At 47.8% G+C, this 26,150-nt stretch overlaps 2 protein-coding genes across 4 annotated transcripts in view; both read left to right on the plus strand.

Annotated features, from left to right (window-relative positions):
- CORO1C (coronin 1C) overlaps window positions 1–3,419 on the plus strand; it is a 73,846-nt gene extending 70,427 nt beyond the window's left edge. For both annotated transcript variants that reach the window (XM_079949778.1, XM_079949777.1), the window contains exon 11: window positions 295–3,419. In XM_079949778.1, coding sequence (XP_079805904.1) covers window positions 295–414 — 120 coding nt within the window. In that variant the 3' untranslated portion in view covers window positions 415–3,419. The remainder of the gene's footprint in view (window positions 1–294) is intronic.
- Window positions 3,420–8,085: 4,666 nt separating this feature from the next.
- Window positions 8,086–14,347, plus strand: SELPLG (selectin P ligand). Of its 2 annotated transcripts, none has more exons than XM_079949600.1 (3): window positions 8,086–8,191; window positions 10,303–12,498; window positions 12,875–14,347. In XM_079949600.1, exons 1-2 carry the CDS (start codon window positions 8,101–8,103, stop codon window positions 12,036–12,038), a joined length of 1,827 nt encoding a protein of 608 aa, XP_079805726.1. In that variant the 5' UTR covers window positions 8,086–8,100; the 3' UTR covers window positions 12,039–12,498; window positions 12,875–14,347. The 2 variants fall into 2 exon arrangements, with proteins under 2 accessions (XP_079805726.1, XP_079805727.1); XM_079949601.1 differs by having other exon boundaries at window positions 8,089–8,388.
- The last annotated feature ends 11,803 nt before the right edge of the window (window positions 14,348–26,150 follow it).

A 26,150-nucleotide genomic window follows, 5' to 3' on the forward strand; every position in this document is an offset into this window, starting at 1 on the left:
AGGATGGGAAAGCCTGAGACATTGGGCAGCCACTGCCAGACAGAGCAGGCAATCTAAGGCTAGATAGTGTAATGGTCCAGCCTGGAATATGGCAGCTTCCTTTGCTCTGTGCTGAAACCTCTGCTTCTTCTTGTGGGGTTAGATCAGTGTTCTTGCAATCCAGCCTTCTTGCTGTGTGAACAAATTGCATGTGTTGGTAGTGTCCCATTCTATTTCTATGTGGGATTTCTTCCTCCCATTATTATTCTAGTATTCACTGTTTTCCATTTCTGTCTCTCTTTCTCACTGTTGTAGCAAAATGAAGCCAAATTGGATGAAATTTTGAAAGAGCTCAAATCTCTAAAAGGCACCATCGCCCACCAAGACGAGCGCATTTCCAAGTTAGAACAGCAGATGGCAAAGATTGCAGTCTGAGAGCCCAGCAGCTGGGGGACCGGGGAGGGAAGGAAGGAAGGAAGGAAGGAAGGAAGCAGAACTCAAGCTGTGAGCCGACTGCAGGATGGGGGCTGGGGGGAGTCACTGCCATTTGGGGGGGGCGTTCATTTTCCAAAGCTGCCCCAGCACGACCACCTTGGGCACTTCCCAGTCAAGACTTTCTCCTCCCAAATTCACAAGCTCCAGCTGAAGCCAATTTGAAGCCAAACCTTTTTAGTGATTTTTTAAATTTTATTTCCTGATGTTCTTGGTGACTGTGTGGCCATTTCAAAACTGCTGCTGTTGTGACCCGTTTCCTCTCATTGATCTGAAAGCCAACCATTCCACCTCACCAGTGAGGAGCCAATCTGTCAGACTTCCTAGGATTCAGGACCAAAATTACGTCATTTTTTTTTAAAAAAATCCTTTTAGAAATTCCTTTTTTTAAAAAAACTTTAAAGTCATGATTTCCCCCCCTTTTTATTATTTTGCAGTATTTTTGCATTTTTAATCTAAAGGAACATTGCTTTGTGTGTATATGTGCCATTCAGAGAACAAAGGAATTCTGTGTAAGCCTTTTAATCTTTGAACAGTTGAAGTGGTGGGTCCACTGCCATGTCTGAAAGATCCAACCTTGAAAACAATTTCAGCTCTCTGACCTCCTACAAATGCATCCCAAACCCCTGATATCCATTCTTCTCCCCTCCCCTCCATACCATCACAGGGACTGAATGCTTTTTCCAGGGCTGAGTATTGAAGTCTGTGTTGCCCTTATTCAAACTCACATTGTGCTTCTGGTTTAATCTTAATAGTGTCAAAACCTGGCATGTCGTGGTGGTTGCTAATTTTGGGTCCATGTTTCCCTTCCAATATTTGTTCTATTTATCATCTATATATAAAGTTTTAAGAATGACGGACAACCAACCATTAAGTTGTGCAAGCAGCTGAGTTGCCCTCTGGGAATATTCACTATCCCTGCTCTTCTTTCCATCCTCTGTGTCTAGAACTTTCATAGTTGGGTCCTGCCAGGGTTTCCTCATTCTTGCCACTAAGGTCTTCTGAAATGACTTGTGTGTGTGTGTGTTTAAGTACAGTATCTATCCTGTCCCTTGAGGATTTTCAGTCCACATTTGATTGTCCCAGGACACCCCCTTGATCTCGATGGTGCAGGGCAACCACTCCTTGATTGTCACAGCGCCTTGGAGGCAGACAGGGAGTCAGTCTGAGCAGCTCAGTCAATGCCTGGGAAGAGCATTGGACTGGAGGAACCAGCCCAGGTAGGGATCCTTTTGGCTCACTGGATCACCTGATTGATCTCTGTTAGGTTGGAAGCTGCACTTGCCACCTCCAGGCTGCCTTTAGTGAAGATGAAGCCCACAAGCTGCTCCAGTGAGCAAGTTCCAAGACATTCGTCCCCCAAGAATCTGCCATAATCTCTTGCAACATCAGCTGCAGCCAAGTTCCATCGCTAGTAAACAAGAGCTGCAGGATTCTCCCCCACCCCTCAAAGGCGTTTCTTAGCATTGGCGCATAAATAGCCCCTGGCTTACTTGCTCCAGGGTGGCCTCAGGCTGCTCACAAAGGGCATGAACCACAGCAGAAGAGGTCATGTCTCTCTTCGTATGAGTTCCTCAGCTGTTTTTGGTTGTGAGAATCCGAAGTGGGTCTTTCTGGCTTGGATGGAAGAGGTCTTCTGCCCTTTCTTCTCTCTCCTCCTGCCACCCCACAGGGAACATGAGGCTTTTTCATACCAAACAGGCATGGTCACATACTAGGGGCAAAGCTGGATGCTGCTGCCAAACACGCCCAGAGCCAGTCTGCATCCATGGCTGTGTCACCTTGATGCTTTGTGCTGCAGCACTTTAAAGCATCACTTCAAGAGGGGACTGTGCTGGATTTGCTTTGGCTAGTCAGGATTATTCACACTGTCCCCTCGCCCCCATGGCTTCCGAGTTTTGCAGGTGTGCTGAGATCAGCTGGCACCTGGGAAAACCCAGCATCTTGCAAAAGTGGTGTGGGCCAATGGATCCGTTTGGAAGCCTCTTTCTTTTAAAAGCTTTTGAGTACTGCATACTTTTCTTTTCCTTTATTTAAAACACACACCACACTCTCTACCCGCCTGGTCTAAAGAAACTGCCTTTAGGCCTGGCGGTCCTGCACGGCTTCACCTGGGATCAAAATGTGTCTTTTCCGTCAGTAGTTGAAGATAGAATGTCTTAAGGTGGACCCCCCCCCCCCAATTGCATGTTCAAACCTCTCAGAACAAGAATGTTGTGGTCTGGGGAAGATATTTCATGCCTGGGGTGGGAAATTATGCCACGGGGGACAGCGGAGTTAACTCTCGCTGCAAATGTGCTGTTGGGGCGATGGATGTGCGTTGTTGAACAGGATCAGGTGGTCAGTTGTGTGTGAAAGAAGCAGCAGGGCAATTGTGGCAAATACTGTGTCTGTAGTTGAGGCAGTTCTGAGGTAAGTGGATGTTTGGGGTGTTTTGCGCTCGGTGGCTGGTGAGGAGGTGTGAATTTTCAGAAGGAATAAGGGAACTCACTCCCCGGCCCAAGGGTTATTACCTTGTCCGTCTGTAAATGTTGCTTCAGTCTTATGTCCTGGAGACCTTTTTGTTTTTAAATTGGTGAGGAGGAGAGATGAGCTTTTTCTTTCCAAACGCCAGGTGTCGTCCCCTCCCAGTTTCCTACTTCCCTCTGCCCGCAGCAGCGCTGGCTTTCCTGGGTGCCCTTTTCTCTCCTTTTATTTCTGAAGGGAGGGGCGTGAGAAGGGCCTCCTTGGATGTGTAGCTTGTCTTTATTTAAAGGATCTGGTGATGCCTAACCAGGCTCAGAAGGAGTCAGTGCCTGCAGCTTCTTGCGAGCTGTGACATTCCCCCCACGAGACCCAGCAAAAGGTATTCAAGAGATGCGCTCTTATAGAGTGCCCAAAGTGTTCTGTCCAAATAGTTGCTTCCAATTTCAGAGATTAAAAAAAACCATTGATTACAAAAACCCAAACCATGTTGCGTTCTGTGGTCGTCTTTTATTTTCCTCTGAAAGAGCCCAAGCGTGGGCTTCACCCCACATGTCATGCTGGAAGTAGACATTATGGCTCCTGCAGGGCTAACACAGAACACCAGAAGAGCCCCACTGGATCCGACCACATCCATCATCCTGTTTGCCAGAAGCCTCTAGGAAGATCACAAGCAGAACATGAGGGGAGCAGCCTTCTCTCACTCACAACCCACAGCAACTAGCATGAAGGGATAGACTTCCTCTGAACCTGGAGGTTCCATCTTTCTACCAGGCCTTAGATATTCTCCATGAATTTGTCTAGCCTAAGACAAGCTTCCTCATGCTGCCTCTTCCAGCAACATTGGACAAAGCCATTGTACTGTGTGCGGCCTTCCCATTCCGGTCCCGAGCTTCTGTGGGGGTGTAGAAACTTGGAAATAAAAAGTCCACATTTTGTACTTGGAAGTTACCAGAGGTAAAGGGAGGTGGTTGCTTTCAGTTTGCAGTCGTGTGCGCTCCATAACCCTCAGCATTTGGTCCCAAATTCACAGAACCAGTCACTGGGCATTGGCAAAGGTGGTGCTTGGTTTAGAACTGGGTTGTGGAGCCTGAGACAGGCCACATCTCCCGCCATCTCTGCCTATGGCTCATGTGGGGAGCCTGAGAGCATTTGGAAGGCCACAGGTGGCATAGCCCTGGTTGTCAAGGTCCGTAACTCAGGCATCAATCTTGGAATTACAGAAGTGTGGCAATTAGGGTCTCAACTGGGCCAAACATCATCGAACCCATAAAAACCTGTTGCCTCTTCTCTAGAAAACAAGCACTACAGAGCAGAACACAGCATGATTTGGCTATTGATTTGTTTAAAGAACGTTCATCTCTATCTTCCAGCAGAAAAAGTTTCACACAGCAGCTTGTGAATCACACACAAAAGCCACATTCTCTCAACAGGCAAACTGCTGACCATTTCAGAGGGAGCCACCAGTGTGGCACTGCCCTGAGAGCAAGAGATATGGGGGCTGGCCCAGGAGTGAGATCCCTCCCACCCCCCACATCTGTCGCATCATCTATTTGCATAAATAAGACAGGAAGTGGCATCAAAAGAGCTTGTGAAATAAATTCCTGTAAGTCCTACAGAAGATGCCTCCCTGAAAAACAGTGGCTGTGGAAATGCAAGAGTGGAGGGGGGTGACGCATTGTTATTGGGGAACAATGCCTTCCTCCTTGTCTATTAAACAATCAGGCCTGGTGAGTTTATCAATCATAACGTGTACTAGGGCTGGGTGATATCAGCTTTTCAATGTTGTGGTATATCACCAGCCAAACATCACGGTCTGGCGATACACCGCAATGTTGAAAAAACAAGCTGCATGGGCCTCAGCCTGCCAGGCGCTGGGTGAAATTGCTGCAGCTCTCACCGCAGGAGCTGAGGCGGCTTTGCCCCGTGCCTAGCGGGCTGGGACAAGGCAGCTTGTTTGTACAGCTCTCAGCTGGGGTGCGGGAGGGCTCCCCATTCCCTGCAGAGCCATCCCCGGTGCTCTCCCCGCTTGCGCAGGAGCCAGGGCCGGGGATCCCTTAGCTCAGTGGTGGCGAACCTTTTAGAGATCAAGTGCCAAGACAGCAACACAAAACCCAGTTATTTATTGCAAAGTGCCAACACAGCAAATTAACATGGAATTTACAGCAAAATCTTGACCCCGCAGGTTAGGGAACCGAGGGGACATTTTGTGGGGTGCTGTGAAATGGTGAGTTTTGATGAACAAACCTTGGAGGAGAAACCTTGTAAAGTTGACCTGAATAGTGAAATCGCCCAGGTGGGGCTTTAGCTTGGGAAGTGGGTGTGTTACGCATCAGCTGGAATAGCCTCAGGTGAGGGTCAGACACCTCGTAAAGCCCAAAGTATATAACAGGCCTTCGTCCTGGGGACCGCAGTGGGGGGGGTGGGGGGAGCAGCTGCCCACTTTGCCACCCCCCAGTAATGGCCCTGCTGGGGCAATTGTGACCGTGCCCACAGAGAGGGCGCCGAGTGCCCACCCTGGCACGTGCACCATAGGTTTGCCACCACTGCCTTAGCTGCTTGGCTGAGTGGAGTGGCAGCCACACACTCCTCAGCCCAGCAGCTTAAAGATGCAGAGGAAGGAACAAGGTGTATCAGCCCCTTGCCAGCGCAGCTTTTTCCTCCCTCTGCGAGTGGGATGGCGGCTTCACTGGGCAATATATCGCTTGTGAAATCGCCACTGCTCCTGAGTCCCTCTGCTAGCAGCGCCGCTGGAAGAAGTCTACCTAAGATAAGGTATACCTCTATTAGAATTGTCCATTAGTCATTATGTCCATTAATTTCAGCAGGCTAACGTTGGGCACCACCCAATGTGCTAAAAATTTAGGTACACCAAAGCAATATTGAAATATGCTCATCAAGACAATGAAAGCAAGTAGCCAATCAAAAGTAATAAATGAATAGCAAAGAACCTACCCACATGATACTGACATAAAAACCTTTCATGAACTCCATATAAAAGATCGAAAGTTCAATATCCTCCCTTCTCTCTCCCCATCTCTCTTCTCCAACCTCATCTTGTCCGTAACATTAGTGTCTCACATCAAATATAACTGATCTGTAGAAAGGACTCTATGCATTGAAAGCAGAGACACTGTATGTACTTTTGTTACCCAAGAAAATCTTTAATAAAAACAATTTAAAACAACAAAAAGCAGACACAAGCAGCAATCCATGTGTGGAAGTTGCTTTTATTAAGGTGGAAAGCTATGTCCTCCTGCACAGTGAGGTCTGCAGGTGTCAATTAACATCAAGTTTGCAGCAGCAATCCTGCAACTTAACGGTTGCCTATGAAACCCGGCCAAGAGAGGCTCTCCCTGGTCCAACAGAAGCCCTCTCTGCCCAGAGGTGGGGCTTCAGCCCCTGCAGTGCCCGATTAAATGCCTTTGCCAAGCTGCCTCCCTTCAGGCGTTTTAGTTTAGAGAAGAGGCAAGTAAGAGGTGATGTGGAAAAAGTTTATAAAATGCTGCCTGGCACAGAGGAAGCAGAGAGAGAAGAGTTTTTCTCCCTCTCTCTCGACACTAGAACTCTCTGGAGCATCCGATGAAGCTGAATGCTGAAAGATTTGGGACACATAAAATGAAGTCCTCCTTCACACGGCACAAAGGGAAACTATGGAGCTCCCCCAAGAGGCAGAGATGACCACCAATTTGGATGTCGTTAAAAAGGGATTTGACGAATTCATGGTGGAGGAGAGGGCTATCGATGGCTGCTAGCCAGGATGGCTTTTCTCTGCCTCCCCAGTTGAGGCAGCCAGGCTTCTGAATCCCAGTTGCTGAAGCAGCAGCAGGAGACAGTTGCCTTTGTGCTGCTTGCGACTTTCCCACAGGGAATCGGGCATCAGGTTAGTCACTGTGAGAACAGAATGCTGGACTGGATGTTCCACTGGCCTGATCCAGCAGGTGCTTACATTCTGGTATTCTAATAAGAGGACTGGGCCTTGCCGCGCTTCAAGCCCTCATGTGGACATAACCCTGGTCTGCCACGAACCACTGCAGCACCCTGGCCAGTCGAGCAAAAGACGAAGTATAGGGAGCTCCTTGGGTGAGAATGGTTGCACAAGTGTAGGGAGTTTCGTGACAGCATTTCATGCAACACTACAGAAAGCCCTCATGCTTGAAGACAGAGGGCTGTATCCAATGTTAAGCCTCCTCAGAACAGATCTATTGAAATAAAAGGGCATAAATAACTTCGGTCTGTTCATTTGAGTGGGCCTACTTTGAGTAAAAGTTAGTTGGAAACACCCTCCAAGATATATGTCACAGCCCAAGTGAGACTGACTAATGGTCTTCCACCAGAGTTTCCAACTTTTCCAGATTTCTTACTTTGTATTGCGGGAGATAAACTTTCTTTTTGGAGCAGATATATGTGAGCTGGATCAATTTCACCTGGCTGCACATGACACCAGCCCCCATGGGAAGACCTGCCTTGGGTTGCCACCAAGTAAACTCTCATTGGGCTGCCTCGTCCCTGCTGGGATACTGCCAGGACGATCACGGTCTCCCATGGAACAGCATCAGTCAGTCAGTGACACGAGCCTCAGAGACGTTCCAAGACCCGTGCAAGCTCTGTCATCAGAGTGTGTAAAGCACCTCACAGTAGAAGAGGCGCAGAGAGAGATGTGCAAGCAAAACATGCAGCATTTTATTCAGCATAGCTCAGGAACATAAGAAAACATGTCTGCTTGCCTCCGTGTCCAGCAAAGCAGCAGTAAGACAAAAGCAACATACAAGGGAAGTTCCCAGCAGACAGGGCTGGACGTAAACAGGCATGTGATACACAGCAGTCATGCCTGACCCTTTTAAGGTGGAAGGGAACTGTATCCTAACAGTCCCTAGTAGATTTCCCTTTGAAGTTGGAAATGAGCGGAAGGGACATCACTTGGCGGTGGAACAATCACAGGCCAATTTTTATATTAAAACAAATAAATAAATGTAAATGAGTCCTGAATTTTCCCCTTCCTCCCTTTCTTTCGAGGAGGCAAACGCAGAAGGTCCTTAAAGAAAAGCCCAGCATACGGAGGCCTGGTCTTCTTCAGGGTCCCCAGGCAGAGCAAATGTAGGGCCCATAGCCCCACCTCCCGCTGTTGCACACTGCCCCCCCCACCAAAGAAGAGGAAGCAGCATCATGTGTGTTCTCCAAAACCACCACAACTCTTCTGATTTCGCCTCTTTCTCGTACTGCTTCACGGAAGGTTTCCTGTTTTGCCCCACAGCATGTAAGACAAATGGATGTGTGCGCATGGAAGTGGGCGGTTGCTTTTCTCTTTTTTTGGAGCCTGAAGCCACAGACATTTGGCAAGTTTGGTCCCTTTCGCACCCGGTGCGTGTCCTGTCTGTGCAACTGCCGTCTCCCCTGGCTCTGTGGACTAAGGAAGCTGCCTCCCTCTCTTCACTGGGCTGTTCTGCGTTCGGGGTATGTATATTTTGGGGTGGGGTGATGAAGTTGCATTTGGGGGTCACAGGAAAGAGGGTGGCCCAAAGCTGAACTGCGGAGCAGCTCGTTTTGAGGAGATGTCCAAACCCAGGAGGACCAGGAAGTGCCTCGCTTGCTCTTAAAGATTAACAAAACAGAACAAAATCCCACTGGCAGAGTTTGAGTGCATTTCAACAGTAGACTGACAGAAAGTAAAATGAAGCACTTGAAACACTTTATCTAGATTTGTATAATAGGGTGAAATGAAATAAAAGTAGCATAGAATAAAATAAAATGGGCAGCAACATCTTCAAACTTATAGACTTGTCATAAACTCCAAAGAGGGGAATTACAGAATGTCTCTGAGGTCAGTTGCTGGCGAGTTTTGCTTGCTGCAACAACTTGGCCACACTGAAGGTTATAGATGCATTTTGACTTGAAAGCAGTAAAATGACATCAAAAGCATCTGATTCTCCTGGCATATTTGATAAAATGGGTTCAATGAAAATTATGTATAGATTTCAGTAAAAAGAGCCGTACAAGAGGACACAAGCCGCCAGTTTGACCTCTCCAGGGGGGCGCTTGAGTTCATGGAAGGGGATTTCTAAGTAAACCCACTTTAAATGCACGGAGCAGAATTTATTCACATTCATCCTTGTCTGCCTGCTTCTTCTCCCCTCCTCCGCCATCCTTGTCGATTTAAGATTGCAGGGGGTCCCTGAGGGCAGGCAGGAAGGCTCCTCACGCATCTTCTTCATGCAGGAGGAGTACGATACGATAATCTTTATTGTCATTGTCCCATACAGAACAAAATTGAAAAAAATCTACATCAGACATTCACTGTACATTGGACATAAGTAATTTATCTCCCAATCTGGCCTCCCTTAACCTTAAAAAAGCATAAACAACCATCACCCAGCAACCATTTCACTTTAGGGCTGGGCTCAGTTGCAAGAGAAAAATACGTAAGCGTTTGTGGTTTGCTTGCTGCCCTTCCTGAAAGCGCTTTAGTGTGTATTAATTGACACAGGAAATGGGCAAGAGACTGCTCTGCTTCTAGGCATGCACAAACTTTCATACCTGCTTTGGGCATCCCAGCTAATTCAGGTGCTACAAAGCCTCATGGCATCTCAAAGCCTAACAGATTTGCCCTGGCAGCAACTCATGATGCGCTGGCATTTAAGCTTGTGTTGCAGAGTGGCTGCAGCCCATGCGCTGGCAAACTCGAGGCTGGATTGCTACAATGTGCTCTATGTAGTGCCGCCCTTGGGGCTGGTGCAGAAGGCCCAGCGGGTGCAGATTGCAGTGGCCAGACTGCAGGTGGGGGCACCTGGCCTGCGACGCGTGATGCCACGCTGAGAAGAGTTTGCATGGGCGACGTGATGGAAACATCTTAATTGTCTGAAGCAAAATGATTAAGAGAATTGAAAAATGCCCCCCACTTATGCTGTTCTCTCCAGAGAGACTTGCCTGACCCTGAATCTACTGTTGGTTGGCACTGGGCACCAGGGGCCATTTCATTTCCTTAATTTTAACCCTTTCAGTCCTTTAATAATGTTAGGATTGATGCTTGCTCTTCCCCTCGGCTCTTGTGAGTCGGCTGCCATGTATTGATATCAGATCTTTTCCCCCCACCTCTACTTTCTCCCAGGATAGGGCAGAAGGGTGGGTTATTAAATGTTACAAACAAATTAAAAAGTAGCCAAGACAGACAATGCTCTGCCTGAGCCTTTAGAAGAGGGGCGAAGACCCCTCAAAAACAGCCCCAAATGGCACCCCTGTTGCCCCCAATACTTAACCAAGAGTCTCTTGTGGCAGCCATTTTGAGGTGTAAGGTGGAGGGAGGTGGGGGGTTTGAGACTTGTGGACAAATATTAATATGTGTATTTGGCTCCCTTTCTCCACCCACCCCAGGTAAAATGGCTCCCTTCTGGCTCTCCCTCTGGGTGGTTCTCTGGAGTCTCCTCACAGCTGGCAGTTTCAGGCTCCCAACCTTAAGACTCCTTATCCAAGATGGCGCTGCTGTTGAGGATGTGGAGTCATACAACCTCCCTGCCAATGCAGGCTCTCAGTTCGCTTCCCCGGGACAGTGGGTGTGGAAGAGGGCAGGAGATGATGGCCAGGAATCCCCTCAGTTACCTTGTGGAAAGAAGGATGGTAGCTGTAAGAACCCTCCTGCGGCCACCGCAGAACAAGCCAGGAAAAGTCTCACAGTCGCAGAGGCTGCAGCAGAGAGTTCTACATCTCTTGGGGAAAATTACAGTGGTGCCACTGCTGAAGTGCCTACTAATGCCACAACAACTCTAGATACCTTTGGGAAAGTATCCACAGAAGTTGGCACCACCAAAGAAGTAATCCATTTAAGTACCACAAAGAGCTCTCGTGCTCCAGTGCCCCGTGTCCGTCGTCTTGCTCCCACAGTGGGCAAAACTGTATCACAATCTATGCCTACTGAGACAGAAAAGGTTGCTACTGCCCTCCAAGAAACAATGATGGTTTTAGGGGTCCCTGAGAAACTGTTGGTTGGAGGAACAAGCTCTCAGTCCATGGTGGCCAGTTCAGATGTTTCCACAGCGAAGTTGAGGCAAGCCGTTGGCACAACCAAGCCTTCTTTCATAGCAAAGGGAAAGGTGATATTTCCTCACTCGACTGAGAAGCCAAGCCCCACCACCGATTGGCCATTGTTGGATGATGTGACAAGTTCTCAGTCCATGGTGGGCAGTTCAGATGTTTCCACAGCGAAGTTGAGGCATGCCGTTGGCACAGCCAAGCCTTCCTTCATAGCAAAGGGAGAGGTGATATTTCCTCACTCGACTGAGAAGCCAAGCCCCACCACCGATTGGCCATTGTTGGATGATGTGACAAGTTCTCAGTCCATGGTGGGCAGTTCAGATGTTTCCACAGCGAAGTTGAGGCATGCCGTTGGCACAGCCAAGCCTTCCTTCATAGCAAAGGGAGAGGTGATATTTCCTCACTCGACTGAGAAGCCAAGCCCCACCACCGATTGGCCATTGTTGGATGATGTGACAAGTTCTCAGTCCATGGTGGGCAGTTCAGATGTTTCCACAGCGAAGTTGAGGCAAGCCGTTGGCACAACCAAGCCTTCTTTCATAGCAAAGGGAGAGGTGATATTTCCTCACTCGACTGAGAAGCCAAGCCCCACCACCGATTGGCCATTGTTGGATGATGTGACAAGTTCTCAGTCCATGGTGGCCAGTTCAGATGTTTCCACAGCGAAGTTGAGGCAAGCCGTTGGCACAACCAGGCCTTCCTTCATAGCAAAGGTTACTATCTCAGCCACCATCACCACTACCAAGGAGAAGCCCCGCTCAGTGACATCTCTCAGTGGCACCACCATCTTGGTAGGGAAGTGTTTACTGTGGATCTTCATCCTGGCCCTCATTGCTGGCATTTTCATAGTGGCCACTGGTGTCCTCGCGACCATGCTCTGGCGCCAGAAACGGGCCTACAAAATGAATGATCGCAACCACACAGAGATGGTGTGCATCTCATCCCTGCTAGCTGCTGAAGAAGCAGAGGAGGCCGGAGGGAGGCACCCCAGGGTGAAAAGGGTAAAGATGCTTGGGGAGAATGGATCAGAGGCGGATATGGACAACTTGACTCTGAACAGCTTCTTGCCGGAGCATTAATATGGCCTCTTACTGCGCTTCAGGGTTCTCTGGTTCTTTCTAGAAACTCCTCACGTTCACCGGAGTTGTGTTTTACAATGCGAAGCACTTTCATGCCAGATCTACTCCATCCAGAACTATCTTTAAAATATATGTTGTCCTACACTCACGACACATCTCTCAGTGGTGAGCAGTTCAATAGGCGAAGCACTTAGCAAAGTATAGTTTCCTTTGAAGGAGACCACTGTCCGGAATTTCCCTGACACATCAGGGATTCGTCCGTAGAAAGTAGCGGAATTTTAAAAAATTGGTTGGCAACCCATATGGGAAGTGGGGTTGGCAATAAAAAGAAGATGCTCATTTTCACTTTTTGTAACATGGCAGCCCTAATTTACAATGATGTGGTGGCATGGATTTCACACTCACACAGAAAACCAAGGCCCCTCACAGCAGATCTCCAGGGAGACTTCCAGTCGCCTAGGTAAAGGTAAAGGTACCCCTGCCCGTACGGGCCAGTCTTGACAGACTCTGGGGTTGTGCGCCCATCTCACTTAAGAGGCCAGGGGCCAGCGCTGTCCGGAGACACTTCCGGGTCACGTGGCCAGCGTGACATCGCTGCTCTGGCGAGCCAGAGCCGCACACGGAAACGCCGTTTACCTTCCCGCTGGTAAGCGGTCCCTATTTATCTACTTGCACCCGGAGGTGCTTTCGAACTGCTAGGTTGACAGGCGCTGGGACCGAGCAGCGGGAGCGCACCCCGCCGCAGGGATTCGAACCGCCGACCTTTCGATCGGCAAGTCCTAGGCGCTGAGGCTTTAACCCACAGCGCCACCTGCGTCCCTTCTCCAGTCGCCTAGCAGAGCCCAAAACGTGACTTTTTATTTCTCTGACTCAAAACTGCCAGTTACATTTAAACAGGTGAGGAAAGTTCTGTCCCCCTCCTCTAATTTACATTTTTCTCTTCAGAAGATGACACTGTATCCAGAAACAACAGGGCCAGCCCCAGACATTATCTTGCCTGAGAGAAAGGAGCTGCCAACCTCCTTATTCCCCAAACAGCAGCAAGAGGAGCAGAGAATTTAATCTTAGTCTCACCTGGGCAAGGAGGCCGCATCCTCTGCCACACCTGAAAGGAGCTAGTTGGGGCAGGAGGGCAGGCTGTGGGGCACACTGTGTCCCCACCAACATCTCTCACTGCCTGAGGCTGCTGCTTCACCCGGCCCAAAGAAGCCACGAACGAATTATTGACTTCCCCCGGCAACCTATCACTTGCAGTTTACCTAAGAAAAGGATGTGCCAGGCAGGATAAGGCTTCTGACCTGCCACCTGTCTAAGTCATGCACTTTGATGAACAAGTACTATTTTCTTTTGTTTCAGGTTTGCTAGTCATAGGACGGGGGGGGGGGGGTAAAGGATGCTGGGCTCCCACTGCAACGGCTGACCATTTGATTCAGTCACCCATCTGATATAGAAGATTTCTGCAGACATTTACCCCACCCCCAACTTTCATGTCCACATTTTTAAAACCATAATGCTACAAACACACAATTTTTTTTTACTAAACCAAAAATGTTAGGATTATCAACAAGCACAAATAATGTGGGATTGCAGACAAGGAAATAAACAGTGCAAATACTGTTTGCACTTGGAAAATATTTGAAGCAGTTTCCAATCAGCGCATGTCCCGCAGGAGCAATCCTGTAAGTTTTCATTTAACAAAAGTGTGTCTTCTGCAAACCTCTCTGACTGCTGTATGGCATTCTTAGGGACAGTCTAATCCTGGGGCACCCAAGCCAAGCACCCATTGCGCACAGCTGAAATCAGATGTTTATCCCTCTGGGGAGGGCTGCTCCCTCCATGTGATTCACCCACCGCAGGCTGAAATGTGAGTGAGCTCTAACTGCCGATAAACAGCAGCGTGCCAAAGGATTGTGCTAAGAAGCACTGTTTTGGAGAGAGGGGATCAAGCAGAGAGAATTTGCCAGCCATGCCAGACTATGGATTTTGCCCTCCCTCTTGCCCTTACTGGTGAGAAGGAGCCACGATCCCCTTGGCTCCCCACAGATGGACTACTTTGATCTTGTGAAGTTTCAGCTGTAAATCTGGGAGTGAAACATACAGGAAGGCAAAGATAGTGTCACATTAATGAAATCTAGAGAAAGCTAAGTCAGTTTATTTCCTGTGGTGTTTTTGGTGTGTTTACAACCTAGTATTTCTTTGGACTTCTTGAATAAATTTTGAATGTGTTTGGGGTCTGGATGTGGGTCCTAAAGATAATGTGTATTTCAAATGATGAAATATATTGAAATACAGAAGTGGCTCTAAGTTCATGCATAAGGCATTTTGGTTTTTTGGCATTCTCAATTTTGGGGGTTCCTTTCCTTTCTAAGTTCACATTTCCTGAGGCATGCTTTAGAAAGCCTTGCAGATGAGAGATCCAAAATTAGAAAATACATCCTTTAATAAAATGCAGTCAGGATGCACCGTCTGTCTGGCCAAATATATTGTTACAAAAGTCAGCTGCTTGCCCCTCTCTCTGCCAAGTGGTGTCAAGAGCCCAGGGGTCCCAGGCACTGCCACAGGGTCTGTGTCCCTTTGGAACATAGAAAAGGCGGCGACTATCTGGCTTTAAGAAATATGATTTATTCACCTATCTACACCTTCAGTCTGCATGGAGAGAGTCCAGATCTTATGACATGGTCGTTGCAAGAGGCAGCAACATAGGCAACCTGCAGCTAGCACCCTCCAAAGATGGATCTCAGCTCTTCTCTCTCCTCCTTCTTCCAAGAAACCCCTTGCCCTCTGTCCATACCCCAGGGCGGGAAGAAAGACGTTCTCTTGCACGGAATGGCTCTCTATGGTTCCCTTAATGGCCCTGGCTTGGGCAGGCTACCCAGGAATTCTGCTGCAATTTATATTTCTCCCTTCCCATCCCTAATTATCACAATCCTAGAATTCATTAATTTCTAGGGTTTGGCGTAAAAGGTAAAGGTAAAGGTACCCCTGCCCGTACGGGCCAGTCTTGACAGACTCTGGGGTTGTGCGCCCATCTCACTTAAGAGGCTGGGGGCCAGCGCTGTCCGGAGACACTTCCGGGTCACGTGGCCAGCGTGACATCGCTGCTCTGGCCAGAGCCAGAGCCGCACACGGAAACGCCGTTTACCTTCCCGCCAGTAAGCGGTCCCTATTTATCTACTTGCACCCGGAGGTGCTTTCGAACTGCTAGGTTGGCAGGCGCTGGGACCGAGCAGCGGGAGCGCACCCCGCCGCAGGGATTCGAACCGCCGACCTTTCGATCGGCAAGTCCTAGGCGCTGAGGCTTTAACCCACAGCGCCACCTGCGTCCCTTCAGGGTTTGGCGTACCCCCCCCCAAAAAAACCTATACCACATATATATACAATCTGGACCTTATTCTGGAGTTCATGGGTGTCAAAGACCGCAGTGTGCTAGAATGGGGTAGGCAACCTAAGGCCCGGGGGCCGGATGCAGCCCAATTGCCTTCTAAATCTGGCCCGCGGATGGTCCGGGAAACAGCATGTTTTTACATGAGTAGAATGTGTGGTTTTATTTAAAATGCATCTCTGGGTTATTTGTGGGGCACAGGAATTCATTCATTTCCCCCCAAAAAATATAGTCCAGCCCACCACATGGTCTGAGGGACTGTGGACCGGCCCACGGCTGAAAAAGGTTGCTGACCTCTGTGCTAGAAACTAAAATCTGTTAAAAAAACAAAAACGACCCCCCCCCCCATTGCTTAGGAGTTAAAGATACAAGTCTAGAGAATCCTAGTTTTCAGCTCCACCACAGTGGGATTTCACTCTACCTTAGCAGGGGACTTTTTAAGGGCCACAGGAAGCCAGAAACCTTGATTAAATCCCAATTTTGGGGAGGGAATAAAAAAGAAAAGGAAAGGAAAAGGAAAAAAAGATTAATATATAGTTCCACACAGAAGAGACAAAACTAGTGGGGTATTCAGCTTAGAATTAGAAAAAGTAGACTTAGCTATCTGGTTGAACCCAGTTCAGGTTCTCCAGTTTTAAAAGTTTGGGTATTTTAGGTGGAAAGGAGTGGCATGAAAGCTTAAAGCCTAGAAAAAAGCAACTTTCAGTTCTGTTTAAAACCAGTGAAAGAGGACTTTAGTATTTAAAAACTAGAGTATACCTTACAATTTAAAATGAAAGGTAACGGAAAAAACCCAGATCAAGGGTGGTGTAGGCGTCATTTAACATTGTTAAGTGTGGTTTATGAATTACAGTCAACAGGCTTCAGTCCAAGTTTCAGCTTTCAGTTCAGTATAAAGCCACTCAAAAGCTAGTTTCCTTTTTAAAATAAAACCCCCACAGGGAGTTCCTCCCTACTTAATCACCTCTCTTGATTGATTCCCTAACAAATCTCCTGGGGGTCCCCCTGGATCCTCAAGGCTCAGGTGGCCTCAGTGGCCCGGAGTGCCTTCCATCAGCTTCGGCTGGTGGCCCAGCTACACCCCTATCTGGAACTACTGTTCTCTATGTTCTGGTAACCTCTAGGTTAGATTACTGAAATGTGTTATAAGTAGGGCTGCCTCTGAAAATGGTTCGGAAACTTCAGATGGTGCATAAATTTGGTGGCCAGGTTGCTCACCAGAGGAAGACGGTTTGAGCATCTTACACCGATCCTGGTCCAACTGCACTGGCTACCAATTACTAGTTTCCGTGCTGGTTTTGACCTATAAAGCCTTGAGCGGCTCAGGACCACAATACCTCCACGACCGCTTCTTTCCATATGAGATCATAATCTGTGCTCACTCCCTGTGAGGTCAGGAGGGCAACAACACGAGAGTGGGCCTTTTCTGTGGTGGCTCCCCATTTGGAACGCTTGCCCCAGAGGTGTTCACCTGGTGCCTTCATTATGCATCTTTAGGCAGCCAGTAAAAACATTTCTCTTTAACCAGACCTTTGAGTGATTGACATCCGATGCACTTTTAAAGGTGGTGTGGAAGGGGGGATTATTGGGTTGTTTTTGTGTGTTTTGTATTTTTTATATTGTAATTTTACATTGTGAACCCTTAGGAGAAGGGGGGGCAATGAACCAACAAAAATAAGGTACCTGTTTACTTGATCCTGACACAAAAGCTTTATACTACTTTATACAAAGCTTTATACTTTATATATTACTGCAATGTTGTTTGCATTTGTCTGTGTGAGGAACAACCAAGTGACCTCCCTGGGCGCAAACCTGGGCAGTGTGTTGGGGGGGGGGCTGCCCAGACTACAATACGCCCCCCCCCCGGCCTCACCAAAGGAAAGCACAGCCCGACCTTTGGCACCAGCACCAGCTTGGCCACATGAGTTGCTAGAAGGAGGCAAACAAGGCACCCTCTGTCTTAGAGTCTCCACCCTGGATGTGTGGAGGGCTTCCTCCTGAGCCTTTTCTTCTCCTGAAGATATCCTGCCAGGCGGTGAAGGTTTAGGACCAGAGTTTTCCTTCTCCTAGATGGGCTCCTTTCCCAGGCGGACGAGCCCCATCTGCCCCTCACTTCCCTCTATGGCATGGGCAGAAACCGCTTTCTCGACCATTGGACCCACTCTTGGTCTCCTCTGCTCAATCCGCCAGAGCCTGTCTTCGCATGCAGGGAAGTCCCTAACTCCCAGAGGGTTTGAGACCCATCAGCTCCTCCTCCCTCTCCCACATATCGATTCTGGGCTCTTCCTGCCAAGATCAAAAGTTACGGGGTTGTTGGGGACAGCGGCAAAGTCCCAAGGCAATCAGGTGTGAGGCCTGTGGGGAGGGACAGCTCAGGGTGGCCGAACAAAGCAATGTTAGTATGGGGCCAAGTGAGACGACAGACATCTCTTCCAGGCCTGGGCTTTCTGTTCTCCCTTCAAGAGTGGAGATGGAGCGGAAGGGGAACCAGGAGCTGTGTAGCAGAAATGAAAGTGTGTTGGTGGCGTCAAAGTGGGAGCAAGGCTGTCTCTGCGTCACGGTGGGGTCAGGTGGCCAAGGGGGCCTTGGCCATTTCTCTCTCACCCCCTCTCTGATACTCCTCTGAAGAGTCATGGCTCCCCCAAATGATTCTGGGAGCTGTCCTTTGTACTGAGTCTAGGAGCCAGCTCCTAGGGGCCAAGGTCCCTTCAGCCCTCCAATAAAATAATTGAGGGGGTCACCCCCCAAAGTTGATGGGCATTGCCGTTCAAATGGTGTGGCCATGTCATGTGATCAATTATGCAGGGGGGCTTACCTGCCCCCTCCCCAATATTTTATTCAAGTGGGCACCCCTGGTTAGTTACACAGGAGAGTGTGCCAATTCAAAGCGCCACTGTTGAAAGGATGGTGAGGGTTTGCAAACTCATGTATGGGTTTGTGTTTTTGTGGATGTGTATCAGTGCACTGATGTATGTGCATTTATTTTATGGGACTTTGATTTCTTTTACCAAAAGCCATGGCTATTGAAAGTGTCCTGAGCTAGCCCGGGAGGGTCTGTCACGCCATATTTTGCTGGGCTCCAACTTCCAGCCCCCCCTCAGAAGGCTGGCTGCAGCTCCTGGGAGTTGTAGTCCAAGGCACCTGGAGGGCACCAGGCTGGCGATGACTGATTTAAAGCAGACTCAATCATCTTTAATCATATGTCATTAAATGTAATAATTCTTTAGTTTTTTCAGTTTGTGTATTAAAACAATACATGTATTTGGTACGTATTTCTGATGTTGCTGTGCTTGCTGAATATAAAACAAAGATTTAAAATGTTTTTGGGGAAAAGAGCCCTTCCAGATCAGAACACAGGTTTGGCACCTGACTTCCTGTTGCAGCTAGCCAGGTACCTCTGCTAAACCCTCAAGCAGAACAGGAAAGCCACCAAGGCTTCTGCTGCTGCTGCTCTCCCACAAATGGTACTCACAGGTAGACTTCCTCTGGAGCTGGAGGTTTCACTCAGCAATGCTGATTATTAACAGTGTTGATAATCCTCTCTGAAAATGAAGGAGGGCTTAGTGTGCATCAATGGCTTTCAAAGCAGTCATTCAGTAAGATGCTAAAAGCTCTCATTGGCTTCTCGGGATTGGCAGGTTTTATTCAAACAGATCCTTGCTGATAGGTGTGCGCACATTTTTATCATGGTTGCTTCCTTTTCTGTAGAAGAGGATATTGGCTGCAACAGCTGAAGAGGGTCTTGTGTCTTTTTCTGGTAGTTTGCAAGAGTTTGCAAGAGAAGTGAGATGAGTCATAGCCAAGACTCCCTTGTATCTGATGTGACGTTGGAGAGGGGGAAAAGGTTTCTCAGAATGACACAGGAAAGCCTCAGAGGCTTGTGGCTGAGTAGCCACCACGGCCCTGATCCTGCATTTATCAAAGCCCCAACCCTTCAGCAATCACCAATATCACCCCCGCCCCCTGGCAATGCTTGCATTAGGAGAGGGACTTTCAGAGTATGTTTTTTTAAAAGCAACAACGTCATTCATCTCCAAGGTACACAAGGGTTTGCATGCACACACCCAAGACCTCAGTGCTGAATGCATTCTGCAATCTGAATGAATCATAACACCAGTGAATTTGCAATTCTCAGCTAGTACTTCACATTCTTTTTGGAGAGAGAGGTTTCAGGTTTGGAAGACAGATGCCTACTCTCCAGTAGCAGAGTTAAGCACAATGGCAATCGCGACCAAGCACATTAAAACTTAGATCTACATCTGCCCTCCTCCAACTTTAAACAAATGCTCCCCATGAAATGCTTAGGCTAGAATAAATCACAGACATGTAGCTCTGCAAATGTCTAAATTTTACTCACAGAGTGTCTGAAGTTCAGGAAACAAGTCTCCATGCTTGGCAATAAAACAATAAAAAACCCAAGGAAATAACTTGGTTTCCTTGTAAAAAAGATCATGCTGTCTTTAGGTTAGCAAAGATGCAAGCTGTAAAACCTCATTTTAGAAGGTTCTGTTCACTTGCAGGGAGCCATGATTGCATGGCTCCTTCTTTCCTTGTTCCAGGAAGTAGGAAGAGAAAAAAAGAATGAGAGGGAATAGATTTTTCATCCATGATCTATGAAATCTCTTGCAGTCTCCAGATTATTAAGAATATGAACAGCAGTTTCACCTTTCTTTGTTTGAATCATTTGAAATCTGAAATATTGTCCAAGACAACTGATACTGCTGTATCATTCTGTCCATTCCATTTCTCTTTTGCTGCTGTGGCTTCTCACCTCCTTCCTCTTATGTATGGAAAAATGTGTTTATTTGAAATAATCTTGCTTCTAATCTTCTCCACTGGACACTGTCGTCCTCTGTAAGAATGGGCAGTTTAAGGTTTGCCTCAGAAATGAAATTCTCACTAGCCAGCTCAAAAAATCCAAAGCTGGAAAAATTCTCAAAATTGGGAAATTGAGAAAGATCTGCCAAATTCAAATGTACTTCAAACTTAAACTTCAGAATGAAAATCTTCACTGCCCAACCCCTGTTCTGCTGTGGGATTGATGTGGTGTGGGGGCGGGGATCCCTTTAGAATTGGAGACGTCATCATGTGCTTCTTGCCAGGTGGTGCAACACCACCGCCTGGTGGCCAAAAAACTCAAAACCCAGGATCTAACCCTTTAAACAAAGTAAGAAGACAGAAGTCTGTAATGCAAGAAAATAAATATATTGTTTATTTACATAAAGCTGCAGGCTCGATTCAAGCACAAAATAGCAGTGAAATATTCAGGCCAAATATACTTCTAGATTACAAAACAGGTGGTTTAGCTCAAAGATGGAGCCTGTGCTTGGGGAAGCCTCTCCCTACAGCTGCATGGCGAGAAAGCTCTGAGGACCTTTTCCCTGAGAGGGATGTGGATTTCAGCACTAAGATTTGAGTTCAGGACTCGGACTCTGCCTCTTATCGAGAGATCTCGTCCAGCTGCATATTCTGTACATTCACTTGGCCTTAGCTTTGGGAGCTGATATCTCTTTACACTTTCAGTTGTTGATTTATTCCAAGTGCTGCAATTTAAACCAGATGTTCTCTGTTTAAGGAGGAGACCAAACTAAGCATCCATTAACAGGGCAGACATGGAGTGAAGGTTTTGAAAAAGCACCAGAAGAAGGTATTCTGGTGGCTTCTGTTCTTCCATCTTGGGGAGTGGCATCCTCAGAAGTCTAGTGTCCAGATCAAAGGCCACTCTATTCTGCCTTTGTCAGGCCACACCTGGAATACGGTGCCCAATTCTGGGCACCACAATTTAAGAAAGTGTGCAGAAGAGGGCAACTCAGATGATCAAGGATCTGGAAACCAAGCCTTATGAGGAACGGTTGAAGGAGCTGGGGATGTTTATCCTAGAAAAGATGAAACTAAGAGGAATATGGCAGCCATCTTCAAAAGTCTGAAGGGCTATATGGAAGATAGAGCAAGGTTTTTTTTCTCCTGCTCTCGAGAATAGGACTCAAACTAATGGTTTCAAGTTACAAGAAAGGAGATTCCAACTAAACATCCAGAAAAACTTTAGCTGAGATTCCTGTACTGCAGGGGGTTGGACTAGATGACCCTCGGGGGTCCCTTCCAACTCTAAGATTCTATGATTTCATGTAATCAACCACTTGCTTTATTTCCTAGTGTGTGTAACTACTGTATGGGACATGTTTATGGGTAAAAATGTCTTCATAATGGAAGCACATTTGACTCCAACCAAAGATCCTAAACTGCTTGGGAATGTGTGTAGAGACATGTGGGAGTGCTCAGCACACATGTAGGTTCAAACGCACACCTCATGGCAAGGCCATTGGTGTGTCTGGACCTCAGTGTTATCTTCTCTGAGAGAGTCTCCAAAGGCAGTTCCCATCCTCTGCTGCCAAAGACACTTTGAAAAGAGAAGCCTGTGGGGACTGAACCAGGAAGACTTCTGCCTGCAAAATGAGTGTTCCCACCCCCCAGCCTGGCTCCCATTTGCCTTGTTGCATCTGTCTGGCTGAAAGGCCAGCCACTTCTGGCTCCTCCTTGCCTCAGAATATTTCTGTTCCAGTGGCTCATTGCAATAACTCTGTCGTCAGCAATACCTGAGCTTTCTCCCCCCTCCAGGCCCCTTTCCTTTGGCGTCATGTCTTTTACCCTGCAAGGTGGAAGTCAGGAACTGACTTATCATTGACATTTGTAAGCTACTCTGGGAGCAGTTTGGGGCTAAAGAGCGTGATAAAAACAATTTAGGAACCTCCTTTACCGGGAGCGGACCATCTCACTTCGTATTGTCTCCCCTGACCGCCAGCACTTTTGGAGGCCAGTAATTGAACCTCAGACCTGTGTATGAAGCAGGCACTCTGCACGCGCTTAGCAAAAGACCCCTCCAAAACCAGTTCTCTTTTACTTGTGTTGAGAGATGCCCCATTGTATTTTATAAACCCCGGTCAGGATTCCAACATTTGATTGGACTTATTGAGTTGGCTGTGTGAAAGTTACTGCTTCATGAAACCTGCCCTGACCTTTGCAGCTTCCTGCTCTTGTGTTCTGACTGCTGTCCTCTCTCCCACCAGATCCCCCCCACCCGAAACTTTGCAAATCAAGGTGGGCAGAGAGGTTGCCATGCCAACCAGTTCCTGCCAGTGTTAAATGTTGCGTTGCCGTTTTAGAGTTTGAAGGTGCTGTTGGCTCTAGAGGAGGTCCTCTGAAATATGTTTTGGGGTGTGGCTTTAGCCCCCAGAGCAATTGCCCCCCAGAAGCCAAATAGCCAGCTAAACTACGGAACTCCCTCCCACAGGAGCAGTGATGGCCACCAATGTGGATGGCTGCAAAAGACAATTGGACAAATGAGTGGCGAAGTCTACCAGTGGCTCCTGCCATGGTGGCTCTGCCCTGCCTCCACCGTCAGAGGCAGGAGATGCTTCTGAATCCCACTTGCTGGAAGCCACAGCAGAGGAGAAGGCTCTTGTGCTGGAATCCTGCTTGCTAGTTTTGCACAGGAATCTGGTTGGCCAGTAGGAGAATAGGATGCAGGATGGGATGGGCCCTTGGCCTGATCCTGCAGGCTCTTCTGATGTTACGCATAGTTGACTCTCCCCTTGCTTTTGAGAGAGGAAGGTTTAAATCAGGCACTCATATTAGCTGGATTTCATCCAGGGGCTGTAAGAATCTGGACCACGGACCAGAGCAGAGCCATTGTTGGAGGCAGGAGTGCTTCTGAAGGGCAGCTGCTGAAAACTGCAGGTGGGCAGAGCAGGGTGCTGGACAAGAAGAGGCTCTTCTGTTTTGCTGTGGCCTTTGGAGCCGTTCTGTGTTTGTGCATTCTTCCTGTGTTTTGAATATTTTCCAGCTGAGGTTCATGCTCTCTCTCGCCATCCCCCTGGTGAATGTAAACGTCAAGCAAAGAAATGAATCAGCATCTGCTCAGCTTTTGCGGCCAGAAGCATTCCACTCATTAGGTGGGGAGCTCTGGGGCACAGCGACTCGGCTGATTGCAGGATCTGCCCATCTTTGCCTCATTTTTTTTTGCAAATTGAGAATCAAAGTGGAGAAACTTCAGACGTTAGCTGTGGTGGCTTTGCCTCCTGGTAGCTGGTGCGGGTGGGAGCTTCAAAGCCAAGAGGCCTGGTCCACACATGTGGGCTTGATAGTTTGTGGGTGGCAGGCCACTCCGCTTCTCCCCATTTGTTTTTGTGCTCAGTTGCAACAGCAGAGAGACTTAAACCTGCCACAATGTAGAAAGTACTATTTGATCTCAGAGGTGCAGCAAGCTGCTTGGTCCATGGTGAAAGCACTTTGCACATGCTCAGAGGGAATATTTTATTGAGATTCGTTTTAAAAAATCAGAGCAGTTTACAACAATTATACACGAAACAACACAATAAAACCCTGTAAAAATATTTTAAAAATCAGGAATCAGCAAACTATTGTGGAAATTTGGATTCTTAATTGCCTGCATAAGCCTGGCAGAATAGAAGTTTTTTGCAGGCATGTACAAGTTAAAACAGAAGGTGCCTGCTGAATCTCTAGTGCCAGAGAGTTCCTCAGGACTGCTGGGGTGATAACATTACGGGCTCAGTTTCTTGTAGTTGTCAAACAAGCCTCGCCAACTCCCAACCTGCAATGCTCCTGCAGATGATTTCTGTGGTCAAGTTGGGATGTAAGGAATCAGGCGGTCCCTGAAGTGCCCAGAGTTGTTTGGGGCTTTGAAAACTGAGACAAGGACCTTTAACCTGGCTCAAGAGCAGATGGGCAGCCAGTGCAGATGTTTGGATAATGGTATCAAATATTGTCGGCCACCTGCTCCCTTCAGCAGTGTGGCTGCTGCATTCTGCAGCTGGAGCTTCCAAACCAGGCCCAAGGGGAGCCCCACAGAGAGCGCAAGGGAGCAATCCAGCCTTGAGGTTTCAAGCCCATGGGCCACAGTCGTCATGCTGCTGCAAGTGTTTGGGTGCATCTGCGGGGGGGGGGGGGGCTCTGAACTTCATATACTGTCCTTTCTGTGCCAACCTGTGCCAATTTCCCTTCAGTCTAAGATTCTTAGTTACCTTTTCTCTAAACTGAAAAATCTCAAACACTCCTTTTCGTCATAGGAAAGTCGTTCTGCCCACTTGATCAATTGCTTAGATCCATCTAACGTATAGATATTGCCGCTGAGGTTGTTCCCCATTATGTCAACAATTGCATTATTTAAGGAGTGCCTGGCTTTAGGCTCTTGCATCGGCATTTCCCTTTCTGCAAACTTGAGAGGTTTGTGGCTCTGTAATGACCACCCCTGCTGGTGACGGCTGTTCTGGGGGACAGAAATACACCCTCAAGCGCCAACCAGGCTTTTTTTGAAGGCCTACGTGTTTCCACAATTAAAACATCCAGCGCCAAAATGCACACATCACAGGCATTCTTGCTGCTTTGGAGCCAGAGGGTTGTGTCTCTGGCTCTCTGCGTCTCTTTTTAGACTCCCAACTGAAATAGCAGATGCTCTAAGTTTTCCACCATCCAACAAGATGCAAAAACTCTGTTTCCATAGATAGACGCAGAGGGAGGGAGCAGAAAGCGGCTTTGTGGAAACTGAATTTTTTAAAAAAATGTCCACAAAGTTTCTTTTTACAGAATGTGGTTCTTTTTTCATGTTAATGTGGAGGGTGGGGTGCTTGGCTGGAGTAGTGCTCTGCTTACAAGGCAGAACAGCCAAACAACGACCTTTTCTCATCCCCTAGTTGGGCATACTGACTTTTTCATTTTAAAGTGTCAGCTCAAATTCTCTTGCCTGTATAAATTCTGCATATTTGACCAAAGCTTTTCCGCAGTTTAACTCTGGAACTCCCTGCCACAGGAGGCAGTGATGGCTACCGACTTGGATGTCTTTAAAAGAGGATGGGACAAATGAATGGAGGAGGTGAGGAACCTTGATGGCTCCTAGCCAGGATGGCCGGGCTCTGCCTACATAAGAGAAGGAGGAAGCAAACACTTCTGAATCCAGTTGCTGGAAGCCACAGCAGAGCTGCTGTTGTGCTCGAATCCCATTGGGGAATGTGGGTGGTTCCTGTGAGAACAGGATGCTGGACCAGATGGGCCCTTGGCCTGATCCTGCAGGTGATTATTTTGATCAAATGACTAGAGATGAATGGACTGCCTCCTCTGATATGTTCCTGCTTGGACCTTGAGATTGGAAGGCTTTCCTATGTGCCCCACCAAGGTCACATTCATACCATACATTGAAAGGGCTATGCTACTACTCTGAACAGTCATGGTTTCCCCCAAAGGATTCTGGGAGCAGCAGTCAGATGGGCCGGGTACAAATAATAAAATTATTAATAAAGGGTGATGAGAGGTCGAATTCCCAGAGTGGTTTAACAATCAATCCCTCCAAGAACCCTTGGAAATGTAGCTCTTGGAGAGGAAGGGGGTCTTCGCTTAGCACCCTTAACAAACTACAGTTCCCATAATTCTTTGAAGGAAGCCATGGCGATTTCAAGTGGTATCTCAGTGCTTTAAATGTGTCGTGTGAAGAGGATAAAATGGAATTCCACCCAAACACCCGCTGTATGTCATCCTACCTGAGGCTTTCTAAAAGGATAAAATGTATTGGGGGAAATAGCTGCATAAAGTTTTCTGCTACTTGGCTTGGCCACTCTATCCCCCACCCCACCTCGCCTGCCTCCATATTTTCATCCCTCCCCAGTGCCCATAATAACGCCAACAGCCAGTCTGAATTTTCAAAGCAGTGGCCTCTTGGTCAC

Source organism: Podarcis cretensis, assembly GCF_951804945.1.
Source record: "Podarcis cretensis genome assembly, chromosome: 13".
NCBI lineage: Eukaryota > Metazoa > Chordata > Lepidosauria > Squamata > Lacertidae > Podarcis > Podarcis cretensis.

What these genes read in the sequence shown, in the direction of transcription:
- SELPLG (XM_079949600.1), top strand. Translation starts at nt 8,101, where the DNA reads ATGTGTGTTCTCCAAAACCACCACAACTCTTCTGATTTCGCCTCTTTC. An exon ending in CCTGTTTTGCCCCACAGCAT is followed by an intron (nt 8,192 to 10,302) that starts GTAAGACAAATG and finishes CACCCACCCCAG; the next exon opens with GTAAAATGGCTCCCTTCTGG.